General features: G+C 55.4%; 5 protein-coding genes across 5 annotated transcripts in view; 4 read left to right on the plus strand and 1 right to left on the minus strand.

Moving 5' to 3' along the window:
- Positions 1 to 3,976: 3,976 nt before the first annotated feature.
- Positions 3,977 to 4,498, plus strand: A1O3_02430 (anaphase-promoting complex subunit 2; the record flags this gene model as incomplete). The annotated part of the gene is made up of 1 exon (XM_007732570.1): positions 3,977 to 4,498. The coding sequence occupies one exon, from the start codon at positions 3,977 to 3,979 to the stop codon at positions 4,496 to 4,498; it is 522 nt and encodes a 173-aa protein (XP_007730760.1).
- Positions 4,499 to 5,331: 833 nt separating this feature from the next.
- Positions 5,332 to 7,983, plus strand: A1O3_02431 (uncharacterized protein; the record flags this gene model as incomplete). Its single annotated transcript, XM_007732571.1, has 1 exon — positions 5,332 to 7,983. The coding sequence occupies one exon, from the start codon at positions 5,332 to 5,334 to the stop codon at positions 7,981 to 7,983; it is 2,652 nt and encodes an 883-aa protein (XP_007730761.1).
- Positions 7,984 to 8,184: 201 nt separating this feature from the next.
- Positions 8,185 to 10,230, minus strand: A1O3_02432 (uncharacterized protein; the record flags this gene model as incomplete). The annotated part of the gene is made up of 1 exon (XM_007732572.1): positions 8,185 to 10,230. The coding sequence occupies one exon, from the start codon at positions 10,228 to 10,230 to the stop codon at positions 8,185 to 8,187; it is 2,046 nt and encodes a 681-aa protein (XP_007730762.1).
- A 495-nt stretch (positions 10,231 to 10,725) lies between these two features.
- A1O3_02433 (uncharacterized protein) lies at positions 10,726 to 12,372 on the plus strand (the record flags this gene model as incomplete). The annotated part of the gene is made up of 1 exon (XM_007732573.1): positions 10,726 to 12,372. The coding sequence occupies one exon, from the start codon at positions 10,726 to 10,728 to the stop codon at positions 12,370 to 12,372; it is 1,647 nt and encodes a 548-aa protein (XP_007730763.1).
- A 1,136-nt stretch (positions 12,373 to 13,508) lies between these two features.
- The window catches only part of A1O3_02434 (uncharacterized protein), a gene marked incomplete at both ends in the record, with an annotated part of 2,041 nt that continues 330 nt past the window's right edge, over positions 13,509 to 15,219 (plus strand). Inside the window, one exon of the mRNA XM_007732574.1 lies at positions 13,509 to 15,092. Coding sequence (XP_007730764.1) covers positions 13,509 to 15,092 — 1,584 coding nt within the window. The remainder of the gene's footprint in view (positions 15,093 to 15,219) is intronic.

Below are 15,219 nucleotides of genomic sequence, written 5' to 3' on the forward strand. Positions count from 1 at the left end.
CAGATTCGCCCGTGGTGAATATGATGACCGCCTTTGAAAAGATGTGTCAGAGTGGGCTGTCGGAGGGGACACCATCAGCATAGCTTGCTGGGAGTTGGATCCGTAGGAGGGATGCCCGGTTTGAAGGCTATTGAAACCTACTCCAGAGTCAGTGCAAAAATTCCAGAATCTTGTACAACCGTCCTTACTGGGGAAGACATCACTTCCGTAGGACATCTGGGTCGGAACAAACTCCGGTGCCCGCGTAGGGAGGACATGAGCAGCCATCCTTGAGTTCTTGTTAGCCATTCAGCCGTTGAAACGCTACGCAAACCACGAACCGTTGTGGTTGAAATGTAAATGGAGGTGCATTCGGTGCTTGTAGTTGAATTGAAAGTGGTTGATGTTGAGCCTGAAGCCAGGAATACTGGTGACCAGAGAAAGGCAGATCTTCTGTGTGTCCGCCCTCTGTCTGCTGCAACCGCCATATATTGTGGTCACGGATTCGTGATACAGGTTGCTCATGCCAACCGTGATATGATACCGCGCGAGTGTCTGGCTCACTCGTTGCGCTCGAGATCCACCCGCCTCTATATCCCACAGCCTGGGCTTGGTTTGATGAGCGCTCCGAACCGGAGACCGAGGCCGGCAAGCTGCGAGGCGTCAATTGGGACGGCCTTTGGTGCGCTATATTGACTGACGGTATGACCGAGCTTGCATGCGCAAGCTCGACAGGAACTCTGGGCTTGTTGTTTCTCGAACAGAACCTAACGTTCTGTCGTCTGGCGTGTCAGGGTGCGAAAATGCCGGGGTACAAAGGTTCCCCTCGTTAACAGTCGGGGCCAGCTCCGATTAATAGTATCGTGAGTTGGTGCTGCTTTTTTTAAGGCTCGCTTGCTCCGTTTGTATGCTGATGGAAGCAAACTCGCTGTGATGGCAAGATTCAATAATTGGTCGGCAGCGCCACTCAAAAGAATAGGTGAGCCAAGGCTCGTTGATCGCATAGACGGCGTTGCTGATGGCCGGGCTGGTTCAGATGGGGAATGCTGATGGCATAAGCCGGGGCTGTTCTCCACGGGTAAACTTCTTTCGACTGTGGCGGGTAACATCGGCGTCGCTCTACAGCCTTTGCATGCTTTTGTTTAGTTAGAAAGGTCCGTCAATCTGCTCTGAGGGGCTCGGTGACCTCTAGGGGGAGATAAACGTATGGCACCTATATGGTACAAGTAGATGTGGCTTGTAACGCTATAGTCGAGCAGTGAGGCAAGAAGATTGATCCAATTGAAGACGACTGTGGTGATTCAATCAAGGACTGTCTGAATAGCAAGCGCTGGGCGGTTCTTGACGTTCAAGGTAATGGTGAGTACCAATCGCGGTACCTTGTGACGGTATTGAGAAGAAAGTCGATTAGCAACAGCTCAAGCGAAGTCTGACACAAGCTCATGGGTTCCAGGGGCCAAGGATCCATGAGAAAGCTGGCTCCAGGGGACTGGAAGCAAATGATGAGCGTTGCATTGAGGGCCAAGAACGTGATGAAAGAGAGAGAGCGTGAGCGTGAGCGTCAGCCTGAGCCTGACGAACTGGTTCGACGGAACCGTGCTACTGTATGTCCGTTGCCTGCATAGCCCGCCTCCACTCAGTATCCGTGGATAGCGGAGTTTGGCCTCAGCCACAGTCAGCACTGGGGACTTACATAACCCATCATCGGTGGGGCCATGGTGTGAAACATCACAAAAGACCAGTCTTCGCATCGGGAAGGTCATTGCCGTGGCCGTGGGCGTGTACAGAGTATGATTCGGGGACCTGAAGTAGCCGGCTCTCGGATCCCTAGCGGTGACACGGTGCTTGCGAAGGCCGGCGTACGGCGTCAGAGGACCAATGCCCAAGATAGTTGCAATGGACAAGTGGGATAGTAAGCAGGGCGCGATTGTGGTGGCCACCACAGCCTGGTGGGATGATATGGAGACCGGACGGCTAAAAGCAGCCTGGCTGACTGCAGCACAACACCGTCACCATCACCGCCCCCAACTCCTCTCAGCCTCGAGCCCGACGATATTGCCCAATAGCACAAGCGCGGTTTCCCCGTCTTATTCACGGCTACTGACGGCCTGGTGAGGACAAAGACACTGTCGCTGTTGATGTCGCTGTCGCTGTTCGAGCATTTCCCATTTCTGTTCCGCGTAAAAAGAGGTGGAATGGTAACCACATCTGCCAGTACGGAGAGTAGTGATGGCCATGAGGTGGGTTATCCGCAAAGGCGACGGCAGCAGTTCCACAGACCGACTTACATTTCTGGCCTGATGGAGACACGGAGGGTCTGGGAAAGTAACACGCTTACTGGTGGAAGATGACGGGAGGTCCAAGTGAGGGTCGAGAGAAAGAAAGCAACAATCTCGCCCCCAACAAGTGGAAGTTTCTGCCCAGCAGTGGGAGACGGCGCAGGCACAGGCGCCCAGCCACGTGATATGATTGGCGAGCCTAGCATCAGCCGTGGTGGCACCTCAAGTCTAGCAATACAATACGATACCGTCACCCTTTTTGCCTTCTAGAATAACGTAGGTATATATTCCAGGTTAGTACCTAAGGTAGGTCTGGTAGTAGGTATACTCCGTACAGCACTTCGTACAAAGGTAGTAATGTTACAGGCAACAGTACCTGAGCTACCTACCTAAACCTAAGGTACCTTTTCTTCCCTCCAAGCTTGAGACACACGGTAGCGAGCGTCAACTTCTGGGCACTGGGGTGAGCTATTGGTTTTTGTAGACTTTGCCAATGGAGCGAAGGGTATGATCACCTTCACTTGTCGGTAGGGTGTGCCGAGGCTGCTGGGGTATTGAGGGGGAGGCCACAGCAGCCTTGAAAGTGAAAGCAATATGTGGTTTGGCCATTTTGGTGGCTGGAACAGCATTGTATTGGACAGTCGTCACCCAGCCGCAGTTATACCCGGCGCTGACCTTTCATCTATCATATAACAGCTTCGAGCCTCGAGGGCGTAGGCCCAGACAACAGGGGTTCTCAGTGGCAAAACAGGTTGCTGCAGTGGTTCGTTCGCAAATATGGTTGATTTCCACGACTGTTGTCTCCCGCTAATGTGGTGCTCCGCTTCATTTGTGTCTGTTTAAGCAAGGATTATTTTTGAATGACCATAACCACACATCTCAGGCACGATGGCATAGGGTGCCACTAGATCATTGTGCCATCTGGTCCGTTCCATGAGGGCGTCGGATTTCTCGATAAACGCACAGGCACCCACCGTTGTGTCACTTGAAGCTGGAAGGTTGTAGTGTCGAAATCAGGGTCTCGATTCAAACCAAGTGACTGCTCACTATCAGTGACCTGAGAAGGTCGGAAAAGCGTTAACGGTACGTCCCGAAGCCTAGAAGATCTGGCTTCCCCGGTAGTGGTAGTGGTAGTGGTGGTACCAAATCAAAGTGGGCAACACAGTTCCCGCTGGGACGAGGGGCGACATCGGCCGCCTGGAGGAGAGCGTTGACGCGTTGGACCGGAGACGTACGGTGAGGAGGACTCACTGCAGCACTATTAGCTCGTTCATGTTCAAGGTGTCGAAGATGGTTCGAGCAGGACGCATGAGCGAGACCATCGGATGGTTTGTGTGGTTGGCGGCTGACTAAAGCCAGAAATCTGCAATCCAGGGTGCGAGCACATGACTTGCGGGCGGGCTGATGACGATGTCGGCTGCAGGTGGAAGTTCGGCGATCTGCCAGTCACTCGCTCGCTCTGTTGTTTTCTCCCTCCATGCCACGTCTGCCTTTTCATCCCCATACACACACTCGAAGCAGACACCTGTCCTTCACAGAGGCCGTCGCATGCCCGCTTTTACGTCGCAGAGGACAGGCGCCCTGCTTTGGATCTATTAAAGCTTTACTTGAACCCCCTCCAGGAGGCGGGGCATCTCTATCGCAAGACCGCGGCCTTGCCCTTCAACTATCTGCCTCTACAACCATCTCACACCTTTTATGAATAGCACAGCTGCAAGATGGCCTCGTTCCTGCAAGAGCTTTGGGAGTCCATCTTCACCCCTGGCCCGACGCCCACGCTCCTGGTCGCCACGAATGCCTCATTTGCCGCCCTTCAATTCCTCCTCTTGATTCTCCTCATTGCGACATACTCCATCCACTTCCTCGTGTTGTCAGCTCTGTGCAGCGGGCTTTGGTACGCCATCAACTGGTTTGCCGCCGAAATTGCGAGAGATCAGCAAGTCCAAAAGGCGAAGGATGAGAAGGAGAAGAGCCCTGAGCCGGAGAACGCGAGTGACACCGATACTGAGACGGAAACTCCCGGGCCAGAATCCACTACAGCAACAACCACATCCTCTGCACCTGTACCTGGCCAGAGACACGAGACGCCCAAGCAGACACCCCCGACCCTGCTTGAGCCAAGTACGGCGGATAGTGTCGAAGCGCTTAGGCGTCGGCGCAGCTTAGGCGAAAGCTCGGGGTACATCAGCACCGACAGTGAGTGGGAGAAGGTCTCTGAGGGGGAAGAGAAAGGCAAGTAAAAGGGTATTGTCGGTACCTCTGCACAGGACCTACGAAAGCGAGAGCCACACTTAAAGGTGGAGCTATGATGGACTTGAGACAGGAAATCCGAGATAGCACTATTCTCCCAGCACACACGCCGTCATGAATATCAGCGCAACAATATGGTAGTTGCGTGGAAGCGGTCGGATCATGTCTTTTTTCGTTTGAGCGAACTCATATATACCCAAGATACCCAATTCAATCGAATGGAATGCAGACCCATTGAAGTGCCAACGCCTCTAACGCGCGTAGTGCCTGTCCGAAGAGTGTCGGCCGAGGTGAAATAGGTCAATACCTGTGTTTGACATGGAGACGGGAAAAATGGTCAAAATGGCAAAGGAGCAGGATCAGATGCCGAGAGGGACGCGTTGCAGCCAACCTGAGGGTGACTAACTACTGTACTTGTAGCCGTACGTTGTACATACAAAGAGTAGGCCTAACACTACCGAGCAGCACTAAAGCCAAGCAAGTCCTCCTTACTCTTGTGCCACCACGAGCGTGTGTGACTCGACGACACTGCAACATATGAGTCGAACCACCACCGTGCCACCAGCTCTGTCCCCGATCGCAGCACCTACCATGACTGTTGTCTTCGTCTACACAACGAGGCCATAAGTCACTTTCTTGCGCATCGCGACACCTCCATCTCAACCATAGCCCGCAACGATGTGTCTTCGCTTGTCTCAACTCCTCTACTATTCTCATACCGTCACTCGCTCTTTACCTCTGTTGTTACTGCGTGCGTCCTTACGCAGATACGTGACATGAAAATCGTGAAAGAGTAGGATATACGCCTCTTTCTGGTAACACAATGGCCTCCATCTTCACCTATCAAGATGAGCCTCCTCGAATACATTCACCATGGGCTACTCCGGGTAGTTCCACTCCCCAACTACTACATCTGACCGAAACCCCTCTTCACGCAGGACAGTGTCAACCCATCGGGCTCACAAAGCTAGAACCCGAGAACCAGGAAGGCCCCACAGAGTACAAACTTCATTTGCTTCTTCGCCCTAGGCGTCGATTTGTCTTGACTTCCACGACGACTTTGGTTCCTCATCCTCAGCACTACACTTCACAGTCCATCTCCGCAGAGCATCGCTCCTCTAATGACTCGGCCGTCTATGCGCAGCCATCTACCCATGCTCGTCAGACCAGACTACAACAACTGACGACGCAGCTGCTTTGGAGACTGCAACAATCATCGCCGTTTCACTCCTCGTCAAATGCAGAGCTAGTTCTCCCAGTGCTTCCCGAAGCAACACCAAGTTTGGGTGCTCCAGAGCGTCCGCAAAAGCTGTTGCCTGGACTCGAGGAGAGTCAAGGGGCTCTTTATGAGATCGGCGTGGCTGATGACGGGACACTCGTCGGCCTGGTTGAGGATGAGCTGATAGAAAGTCTAACCAACCTTAGCGCCATGGCTGCAAGTCTGGGCTGCACTACCAGCATCATGCGAAAAGTCGCAGTGGGCTCATGTCAGTGGGCTGAGGACGACGATGACGCGAGCAGGGACCATTTGCGGACGGACAAGCTTTGGGTCGCTGAAGTTCTAGTCTACCCAGACTCAAGGGACACCGCCAACGTGGACATGCCCAAGATAACTCCCCAGCAGTCTTCCGGTCTGTTTGGACCCGAAGACGCACCTGTCTCCGAGACATCTTCTACAGAGCAACTCCGAGTCACCTTGATAGGAGCAACTGCAGCAGGCAAGTCTTCACTTCTAGGGACACTCTCGACATCTACTCTGGATAACGGCCGCGGGAAGAGTCGTTTGTCCTCGCTAAAGCATCGACATGAGCTTGCTTCTGGTGTCACCAGCTCAGTCGCCCAAGAGATTATTGGCTATCTACATGAAGGGAGTACCTTGCGGCCGGTTGTCAACTATGCCTCGGGCAATGTCTCATCCTGGATAGACATCCACAATCTCGCAGACCGCCTAGTGTTTCTCTCCGATTCACCTGGACTTCCTCGATTCGCGAAATCAACACTTCGAAGCCTGATATCTTGGAAGCCATCTTGGACTGTCCTATGTGTTCCGGCAGATGATTGTGACCAGAATGCAGGTCGCCGTAGAGCTTCAAGCCCGATGGCTGAGCTTCTTCCCGAGGCTGGTTCCCTAGGGAATACGGATCTTTCGCTCTCTTACCTTGACCTGTGTCTAAGACTGGGGTTGCCGGTGATCACTGCCATCACAAAAATGGATCTGGCCAACAAGACCGGACTTCGACTGGTTCTAGCAAAGCTTCTTTCCGCTCTCAAGGCGGCCGGACGAAAGCCTGTAATGCTCAACACTTCCCGTGGTCCAACCCTGATGCCAGACGCTGCCGGCGTTCTTTCGGAGCTTCAAACCATTAATGTTGATGACCAGACGGAGGCTGATAGGGTCGTGGCTGCAATGCAGAGCAACGATGGTCACACAGTAGTTCCCATTCTGATGACCAGCGCTGTCACGGGATTGGGGATAAGTAAGTTGCATGCTTTGCTTCGATCCGCTCCGACTATCAGGACACCCGGACCGGGGAGACTGAACCCTGCGCATTCTCCTCTATTCCATGTCGACGAAGTTTTCAGCATTCCCCTTTCACGCGTCTACTCCACAGATCCTGAGGACCGAATCTCGAAACAAGGAGTGGTTCTGTGTGGATATGTCTCTCGAGGCACGCTCTCCATCGGGAGTATTCTGTATCTTGGACCATTGGTCATCGACTCGGATTCGTCGCCAGGTCAGGCGCCTCGACCGACTGTCACGTCAAAGTCTTATGGGGCCGATGTGTCTCACCCCGCGCGGATCTTGACTTCCTTTGCACGGTCATATCAAGCCGACACCTCCAGGTCTTCGACATCTGGACGGAAACCGTCCACGACAATGTTTCTGCCTGTACGCATTGTGTCACTGCGCAATCTCAGGCTTCCGGTTGTACGCATGCAGCAAGGAGAAACTGGCACCATTGGGGTTGAACCTGTCAACATCCAGACGGAGACGAGGGCACTTGAAAGAGCCCGGAAAGGGATGGTGCTTGTGGGAGACACGGACGAGACTAGCCTCACAGCTTACCATTCGTTCTCAGCATCATTCCCCTCGTCTGACTTTGCTCGAACAGGCTCGCCGCCATTGATTCTTGGCGGCCATGCTACTGTGTACATCAACAGCATACGTGCCGCTGTCAAGGTCACAGGTGTAGCATTAGACGAAGGAACGGAGGACCGGGCGGCTGCAAGCTCCCACGAGGAGGATGTATTCCGCTTTGATGTCGACGACGAGGGAGATGGCGTGGAAGAAAGCAAGCGAAGGGAGATCAAAATCACCTTCCGCTTCGGCAGCGCAGTTGAGTGGATGGAGACGGGGGATCAGGTCCTTGTGGTCCCCACGTTGGTTGCACCCGGGCCGGTCTCAGGGCCATCGGTGTCGAATATCTCAGGACTAGCTGGATTTGTCGGTAGGGTGTGCGAGGTGTTCTGTTGACGTTGACCGTCTTATCTTCTTAAGAGGCGGCACACTAGAAATAGAGCCAAAACCAGTGCACAGTACACACAATCGATGCAGATAACATATGGTGATGTTTTTTTGTACGGCATGTTACAGCCGCCAGGAAGTTATATAAGGTATGTGGGAAGTGAAATAAGGTATATATATCTACTTATGGAGTATTGTGGTCAGATTCAATCAGAGCTTCGGCTGTGCAGAGGCCAAGGCTCCGGCGTTTGGGCCCAGGTAGATCCTTCTATCCAAATCGACTTCTCCGGCCCAGTCTGGGTCTATCACGCTGTCTTCCTGTACGCTGTCCGACGGCAAGGCGATGGAGCGAACCCACCTCCTGGCTATGGCGGTGGCGACGGCATCTTGGTCCACCGAGGCATCGAACATGAGGAGACAGGCGCAAGCAATGGCCTCGATGTGCTCGAGGACCTCCCTGCCCCGCCGCTGCAGCTGGTCGGCGCTCAATCGGCGGACCAAATGCCTCAAGGCGTGATAGCGGTTGCGCACAATGTCGGTTTCGCTGGCGAAGGACGGGTTGACGGCGGCGAGGACGTGGCGCGACCAAGCGCCGAAGACACGGTCAAGGACGTCGGTCTTGGTCTTGGGGTTCTTGATGACCCTCAAGAGATCCTCGGCCATGACGCTGGTGGTGCCCTCCCAGATGGTGCCGACCACGCTGTCACGGAACAGGCGGGCGATGTTGAGGACGCCTCCGTCGTCGTTGTTCTCGCAGTAGCCGACGCCGCCGAGCGACTCCATGCAGGCGCGCAGGCCCGAGACGCTGTTCAGCGTCACCTGGGCCTTCATGACGGGGGTGAGGATGCGCAGCAGCGTGTCGACGGCGGCTTTGTCGCGCGGGATGAGGGCCGCAGCTCGCGTGCCCGTCGTGGCCGCGTCGTGGCCCTGCTCGCTGGCCCCGAGCAATGCGGCGCCAAGGAACACCAGGTGCGTGTTGGCGCGGTACTTGACGCTCTCGCCGGCCATCCAGGCCAGATGCTGCGCGTTGTCACGGAGCAGTTGGCCGCCGCGCACTCGGCGCACCTGCGTGTATGCGCGGCTCACGGCCAGCCCGCGTGCCAGGTACCCGGCGCCTGCACTGGCCGTATACAGCCGCGTGATGTTGAGGACTGCGCTGATTTCCTTGACGCCTTGGCCTTCGCTGCCGATGAGAAACGCCCGCATGCCTTTCAACTCGAGCTCGGCCGTGGGCAAGCCTTTGGTCCCAAGTTTCGATTTCAAGCGTTGCAGCCGCACCCCGTTCATCTCGCTTGGCTGTGGGTGAGACGACTCTGACGATGAAGTCTCGGTCGTAAGTGCTGCAGAGGCACCGGCGGTGCGTGAAGAGCGGCCTACCCGTCGGCGGAGAGGGGCATAGAATGCACTGAGGCCTTTACTTGTCTGCGCCAGGAGGACGGCCATGTCGGCATCGGTGGCTGATGAGAACCATTTGAACCCGTCGATGAGCCAGGGTCCGAGTGGGAGGCCATGGGCGTCTTGGTCCCGACCGTCAGCAACGTCACTTTGGATCTCTTGGGCCGTCATTCGACGGGCAACGGTCTCAGTGCCGCGCACATCGCTGCCGCCCGTCCGCTCGGTCATCCATTGTCCGCTGGTCCATGCGTATGCCGGGTCGAGAGACACGAGCCGTTTATAGGACTCGAGGAACACTGCTCCCCGGCCTGGCTGGTCCGCGTCCGGATCGTCGAGGTGGCGGCGGAGAAGCACGGCCGCTCCGTCGGTCATGGCCATGGGACATGTGGCCACGGCACACGTCCCGGACCAGAGATGAAGAGTTGCGAATTGGTGCACTCTTCGATTGAAGTTTTGGTGGATGTTGAGATGAGGATACCCGTATCCCACGACGCCGGCACGGGTCTGGATCTGCTTGAGGGCTCGCCATCCCTCACTGGTGCGGAGAGGGTCTCTTTTGTTCACTTCGCCAAAGGTCGTTAAAGGGTGGAGGGTTGGCTGGTCTGTGTCACAGTCCACGGTGTATTCAAGGGTCGAGGGGTGGAGGACCAGGCGCGAGAAGTCATGCAGAGGCTCGGAGATCTCGGCGGGGATCGGATCAGGAAGATACAAAGACAGGATGCGAGGAAGGACAGTGTCATCCGAGGTGTCGTGGCGAGAGGCTGAGGCTGTATTCGACGCAGGCCTGGAGTATTGTGGTGGAACAATAGGTAGGGCCTGGAAGAAGCCCGTGGTGGAGGACGACGGTTTCCGCAGTTCCATGGCGCAGGGAGGGACAAACAGGAAGGATCTAGATGTAACGACGCACACAGAGATGGACTCGAGCTCACCAATGTGTTTCTTGGACGGCCGTGAAGTTCAGGGGAACCACAGCATATATGATGAGGATGCCTGCACATTTCCGGGGGCAGACATGGTGGAGTGGTTTGCAGCAGTGGAGTGGTTGATGGAGATGGAGTGGAATTGATTTCATCGACATTGATAGATTGGACCTCGGCTCCCGGCTGGCTGGAGATGCACGTGACCGTAGATCACACGTGACTGTGTTCCCCGAGTCAGAGGCAGGCTCCAATATTGCCGCCACTGACGCGCTCTACTGTGTAAATATATGTTCGGACTACTTACTCTACGTCGAATACCGGGAGGCGAATTTGCATCTCTTTCACACTTGTAGACAGATGATTGACGGCTGGACCTGGTCTGAAGGTTGTAGGGGTGTCCTGGCGCGCCGATGGGCCTAGACAGCGCACAGCAACAATGCCTCTCAACACTCTACGGCTCAACCACCAGAAATCGTCCCATCCCAACGACCGGATCGTGTTCATCAAGCCTCTCCCGCGCCCTCCCTCCGACCAAGCCTCGTACGACCTCGCAGACACATTCCTGCGAGCCATCGCGGCACAATGTCTGCCGATCATGAAGAAGCACTACTTGTCGGTGACGACGCTGGAAGAATACGAACCCAATCGGGAATTCATTGGGCGCAACTTCAACAACGGTGAAATCATCCAGTTGGTTTTGCAGAGCAAGAACGGGGGTTGGGTCCCGTTCAACATGGTGCAGATGGTGATGATGCACGAGCTGGCGCACAACGCGCACATGAACCACGGCAAGGCGTTCTGGCAAACCCGGAACCTGTATGCCGAAGAGGTGAAGGCACTGTGGGCCAAAGGATATACCGGCGAAGGCTTTTGGGGTAGTGGTCGGACTCTCGACGACATGGGGGCCGTTATGGGCAATAACATCTTGAGCAGCGAGGAACTGGAAAGCCTGCCGCTGTGCGGAGGCACGTATCGCAGCCGAAGACGGAAGCGCCCGCGTAAGGGGGCGCCGCAGGCAGAGATGACGTGGAAAGAGAAGCGAGACCGACGGATCGAGAGGAAATTCGGCAAAAACGGCGTGGCGCTCGGTGAAGATGAAGACAAGCGGCTCAGTCTCGAGATCAATCGCAAGGGACCTGTGGGGAACAAGCCGCGCGTTGCCCAGAGTAAGAGGGGAAGAGAGCTCCGAGCTGCAGCAGCATTGGCGAGATTCGAGACCAACAAGAAGGAGGTTAACCCCAGTCCCCAAGATGATGTGGATCAGGGGGAGGATGGGGAGGAGCAATACGAGGAGGTCGATCTGGACGCCGACCAAGAAGATGCCAGAGATGTCAATGGGAACAAGCTGCTCGACAGCCATGGTCACGGCATGATCCGGGTATGTGACGATGAAGACACAGACAACGTGAATGTGCAGCATGAACTACAAGAGCTGGGGACTCTGGACCGGTTCTTGCGGCCGGCACAGCAACAGCAACAGCAACAGCAACATCCTCAACGAGAAGACGGCGACAGCGATGACGACGGCGACGATCGTCCAAGAACGGAGCCTCGCGCAAGCGATCCTGTCCCGAGCACGTCAAAGTCAGCGCAAACCAAACCCCCTATGAAAATATCCCTTCATGACACAACTGCACGGCCGACGGCTGGGTCTGATCGGACACGAGACGCGAAATCCCTCGGTCGGAATAGTAGTGCTCGTGGTTGCGCTCAACCAACGCCGGAAATCGGACCAGCGTCATCTTCACCTTCATCGATGCTCCAGTCCCCAGGCGAAACCACCATCACTACAACTACTACTACTACACCCGTCGCTAGCGCCTCTCTCCCAAGCACCGCAGCAGCCATGCCGACAAATACAGATGTTCCGGCCACGGTATCGTGTCCGATTTGCTCCCTCGAAAACCCCCGCCTCAACGCCACATGCATGGCCTGCGCCCACGTGCTAGACCCGCAGAAAGACCTGCGGCATTGGTCGTGTCGTAGCGAGACGTGCACGGAGACCAGGACTGCGTACTTGAATCCCGGTGACGCTGGCATCTGTGGTGTCTGTGGTGCGCGGAGGGAGACATGCTGGACTTAAGAGCCGTCAATCCCGCCGGCCCGCTGGCAGCACGGTCGATTGGGCGACGACGAGGATGGATATGGGAATGAATGTATGGTTGGATGGATGGATGGATGAATGAATGAATGAATGAAAGAGTAGGAGTCAATTAGGAGTCAGTAAGACGTAAGACTCCGTAGTGATACCCTGTACCAGTCTGTATCTGTCCCTGTACCAGTCCCTGCACCACAACTCTCAAACACAATCTGTACTTAACAGCAACAGCAACAGCAACAGCAGATATGACACAAGAGATTGTTGTATATATATACACGTATGTATGAATGACACCCTAAATATGAAATACCTACCTTAGGCACCTAGGTAGGTAAGAGGACGTCTCGCATAACCATAAGATGTAATTATATCGCTCACGTCCAATCCATATCATAGTATGGGATCATTGGGTATTAATGGAATGTTGGAATACCGTAGGTAGTAATAAGGTATACCACAAGACACGACTTGGACAGCGGCCGCTACTACCTATGTATGTATGTAACTACTCCGTACCGAGTGACATAGGTACATAGGTACCTTAGGTACATATAATAGGTGATCAATTGGTGATCGGTTGGTGATAGGCACCTTACTATTTACTATACGGAGTACGGAGTACAGAGTCCATAATCGTACAGTAGTGGTGGTAGCTAACAGCTAATAATACTACCTTACAGTACCTCCAGTACCTTACTATAGGTACGTACGTACCTACCTACCTAGGTACTCATCGACCATGACTCACAACATCATAACCTATAACCACCCCACGGATTGAAGACCAGAGCGCCGTTATTTAAGGTCAGAACAGAGACGGCAAGAGGGTTCGTTTGACTGTATCTGTATCTATCTGTGTCTGGGTGACACCAACTAAGGTAAGGCATTAGAGGAGCCCGCCAAAGAAAGGTCTATTTCTGTACAGACTCAGGGATAGGGATATTGTCATTCCAGTATCACCTTCAATCTGGTCCTCAAGTTTAGCATTGTCCTGGACAATCGTCGGCCAGTCCTCAAGCTCAACAGTGTCCTCAATTACCAAGGACTCTGTACCAAGCCACCAGACCAGAATCGAGGGACCCCGGAAAGTGGGAGGGAGAGGACACGAGTCAAAGAAGATGGACAACAACAACACCACCAACACCACCACCACGGTTACTCCCATTCCCAACAACAGCCTGACACATACCATCACAACCCTGCAATCGATCCTATCAACCACCAATCTCGACCAGGACAGACGAACTCTGCCCATCATCCCAGCAAGTGTACCGGGGCTGACGCAACTACAAGCGCACATACTGGGGACACCGACGCAGACGCAAGCTGCAAGGCTGACGGGTTCAGGTACAGGCTCCAGCTCAGAGTCAGAGTCAGACTCAAGCTCAGGCTCAGACTCAGACTCAGACGCTCTATCACGCCTGGCCACACACCTCGCCCACGACATCCTGCCGTATCTCAACCTAGCGTCCCTGTCGCCGAACTACTATGGCTTCGTCACGGGCGGCGCCACCCCGGCGGCACTCCTGGGCGATTTCCTCGCCTCCGTCTACGACCAGAACGTGCAGGTGCATCTACCGCGCGACACGGCCGCCACCGCCCTCGAAGTGGCCGCGCTGAACCGACTCGTGCGGCTGTTCAGACTGCCTGAGGCCGAGTGGGCGATTGGCGGCGCTGGGCCTGGCGGCGGCACCTTCACCACCGGCGCCACGGCGAGTAATGTGCTAGGACTGGCGCTGGGGCGGGAATACGTGCTGCGAAGGGCGCTGGAGAGGAAAACGAAAGCCGGGCTCAGTGCTGGTGCTGAAGCCGAATCGTCCTCTCCAGACGAGAGCTTCAGCTGCGGAGACTACGGCATCGCCGAACTCATGGTCCAGGCCGGCGTGCGGAGGATCCAGGTGCTGAGCACGCTGTCGCACTCGAGCATGGCCAAAGCGGCCAGCGTGGTCGGCATCGGGCGGAGGAATGTGGTTTCCATTCTGGCCGCACACAACGACAACGACAACGACACCAGCCTCAACCCACTACAAATCGACATCGACCGACTGGAGACAGAGGCTCGCAAATCCAAACAGGACGGAGGCGTGCTCAGCATCCTCACCCTATCGGCCGGCGAGGTCAACACCGGCCGCTTCGCCACCGATTCATACGACGCCATGGTGCGAGTGCGGCGGATCTGCGATGAATATGGCGTCTGGATCCACGTCGACGGTGCCTTTGGGTTGTTCGGCCGGCTCTTCGACCCTGAAGAAGAAAAGATTAACAAGGAGGAGCACGAAGAACCTAACAAGAAGGAGCACGAGGACGAATACCCCGGGTATCGTGAGATCACGCGAGCCGTGCAAGGCCTGGAACTGGCCGATTCCATCACGGCCGACTGCCACAAACTGCTCAATGTGCCTTACGACTGCGGCGTCTTCTTCACCAGACACAAGGCGCTCAGCGAGCTGGTCTTTGGCAACGGCAACGCGGCGTACCTGACGAGCGGCGCCAACAACAACGGCGGCAGTGGTGGTGATGGTGGTGACCGCATCCAGTCGCCTTTGAACATCGGCCTCGAGAATTCTCGCCGCTTCCGCGCCCTCCCAGTCTACTGCACGCTCGCCGCGTACGGCAGAGAAGGCCATCTGGACATGTTGAAACGGCAGATCGCACTGGCCCGCCGCGTGACCAAGTGGCTCCTCCAAGACGCGAGGTTTGAGGTGCTGCATGCGAGCGCGAGCGCGAGCGGCGGCGGCGATGACCACAACCACGACCACAACAACCACGACCACAACAACCACGACCACAACAACCACGACCACAACAACCACGACCACAACAACCACG

Source organism: Capronia epimyces (assembly GCF_000585565.1).
Source record: "Capronia epimyces CBS 606.96 chromosome Unknown aczIQ-supercont1.2, whole genome shotgun sequence".
Lineage (NCBI taxonomy): Eukaryota > Fungi > Ascomycota > Eurotiomycetes > Chaetothyriales > Herpotrichiellaceae > Capronia > Capronia epimyces.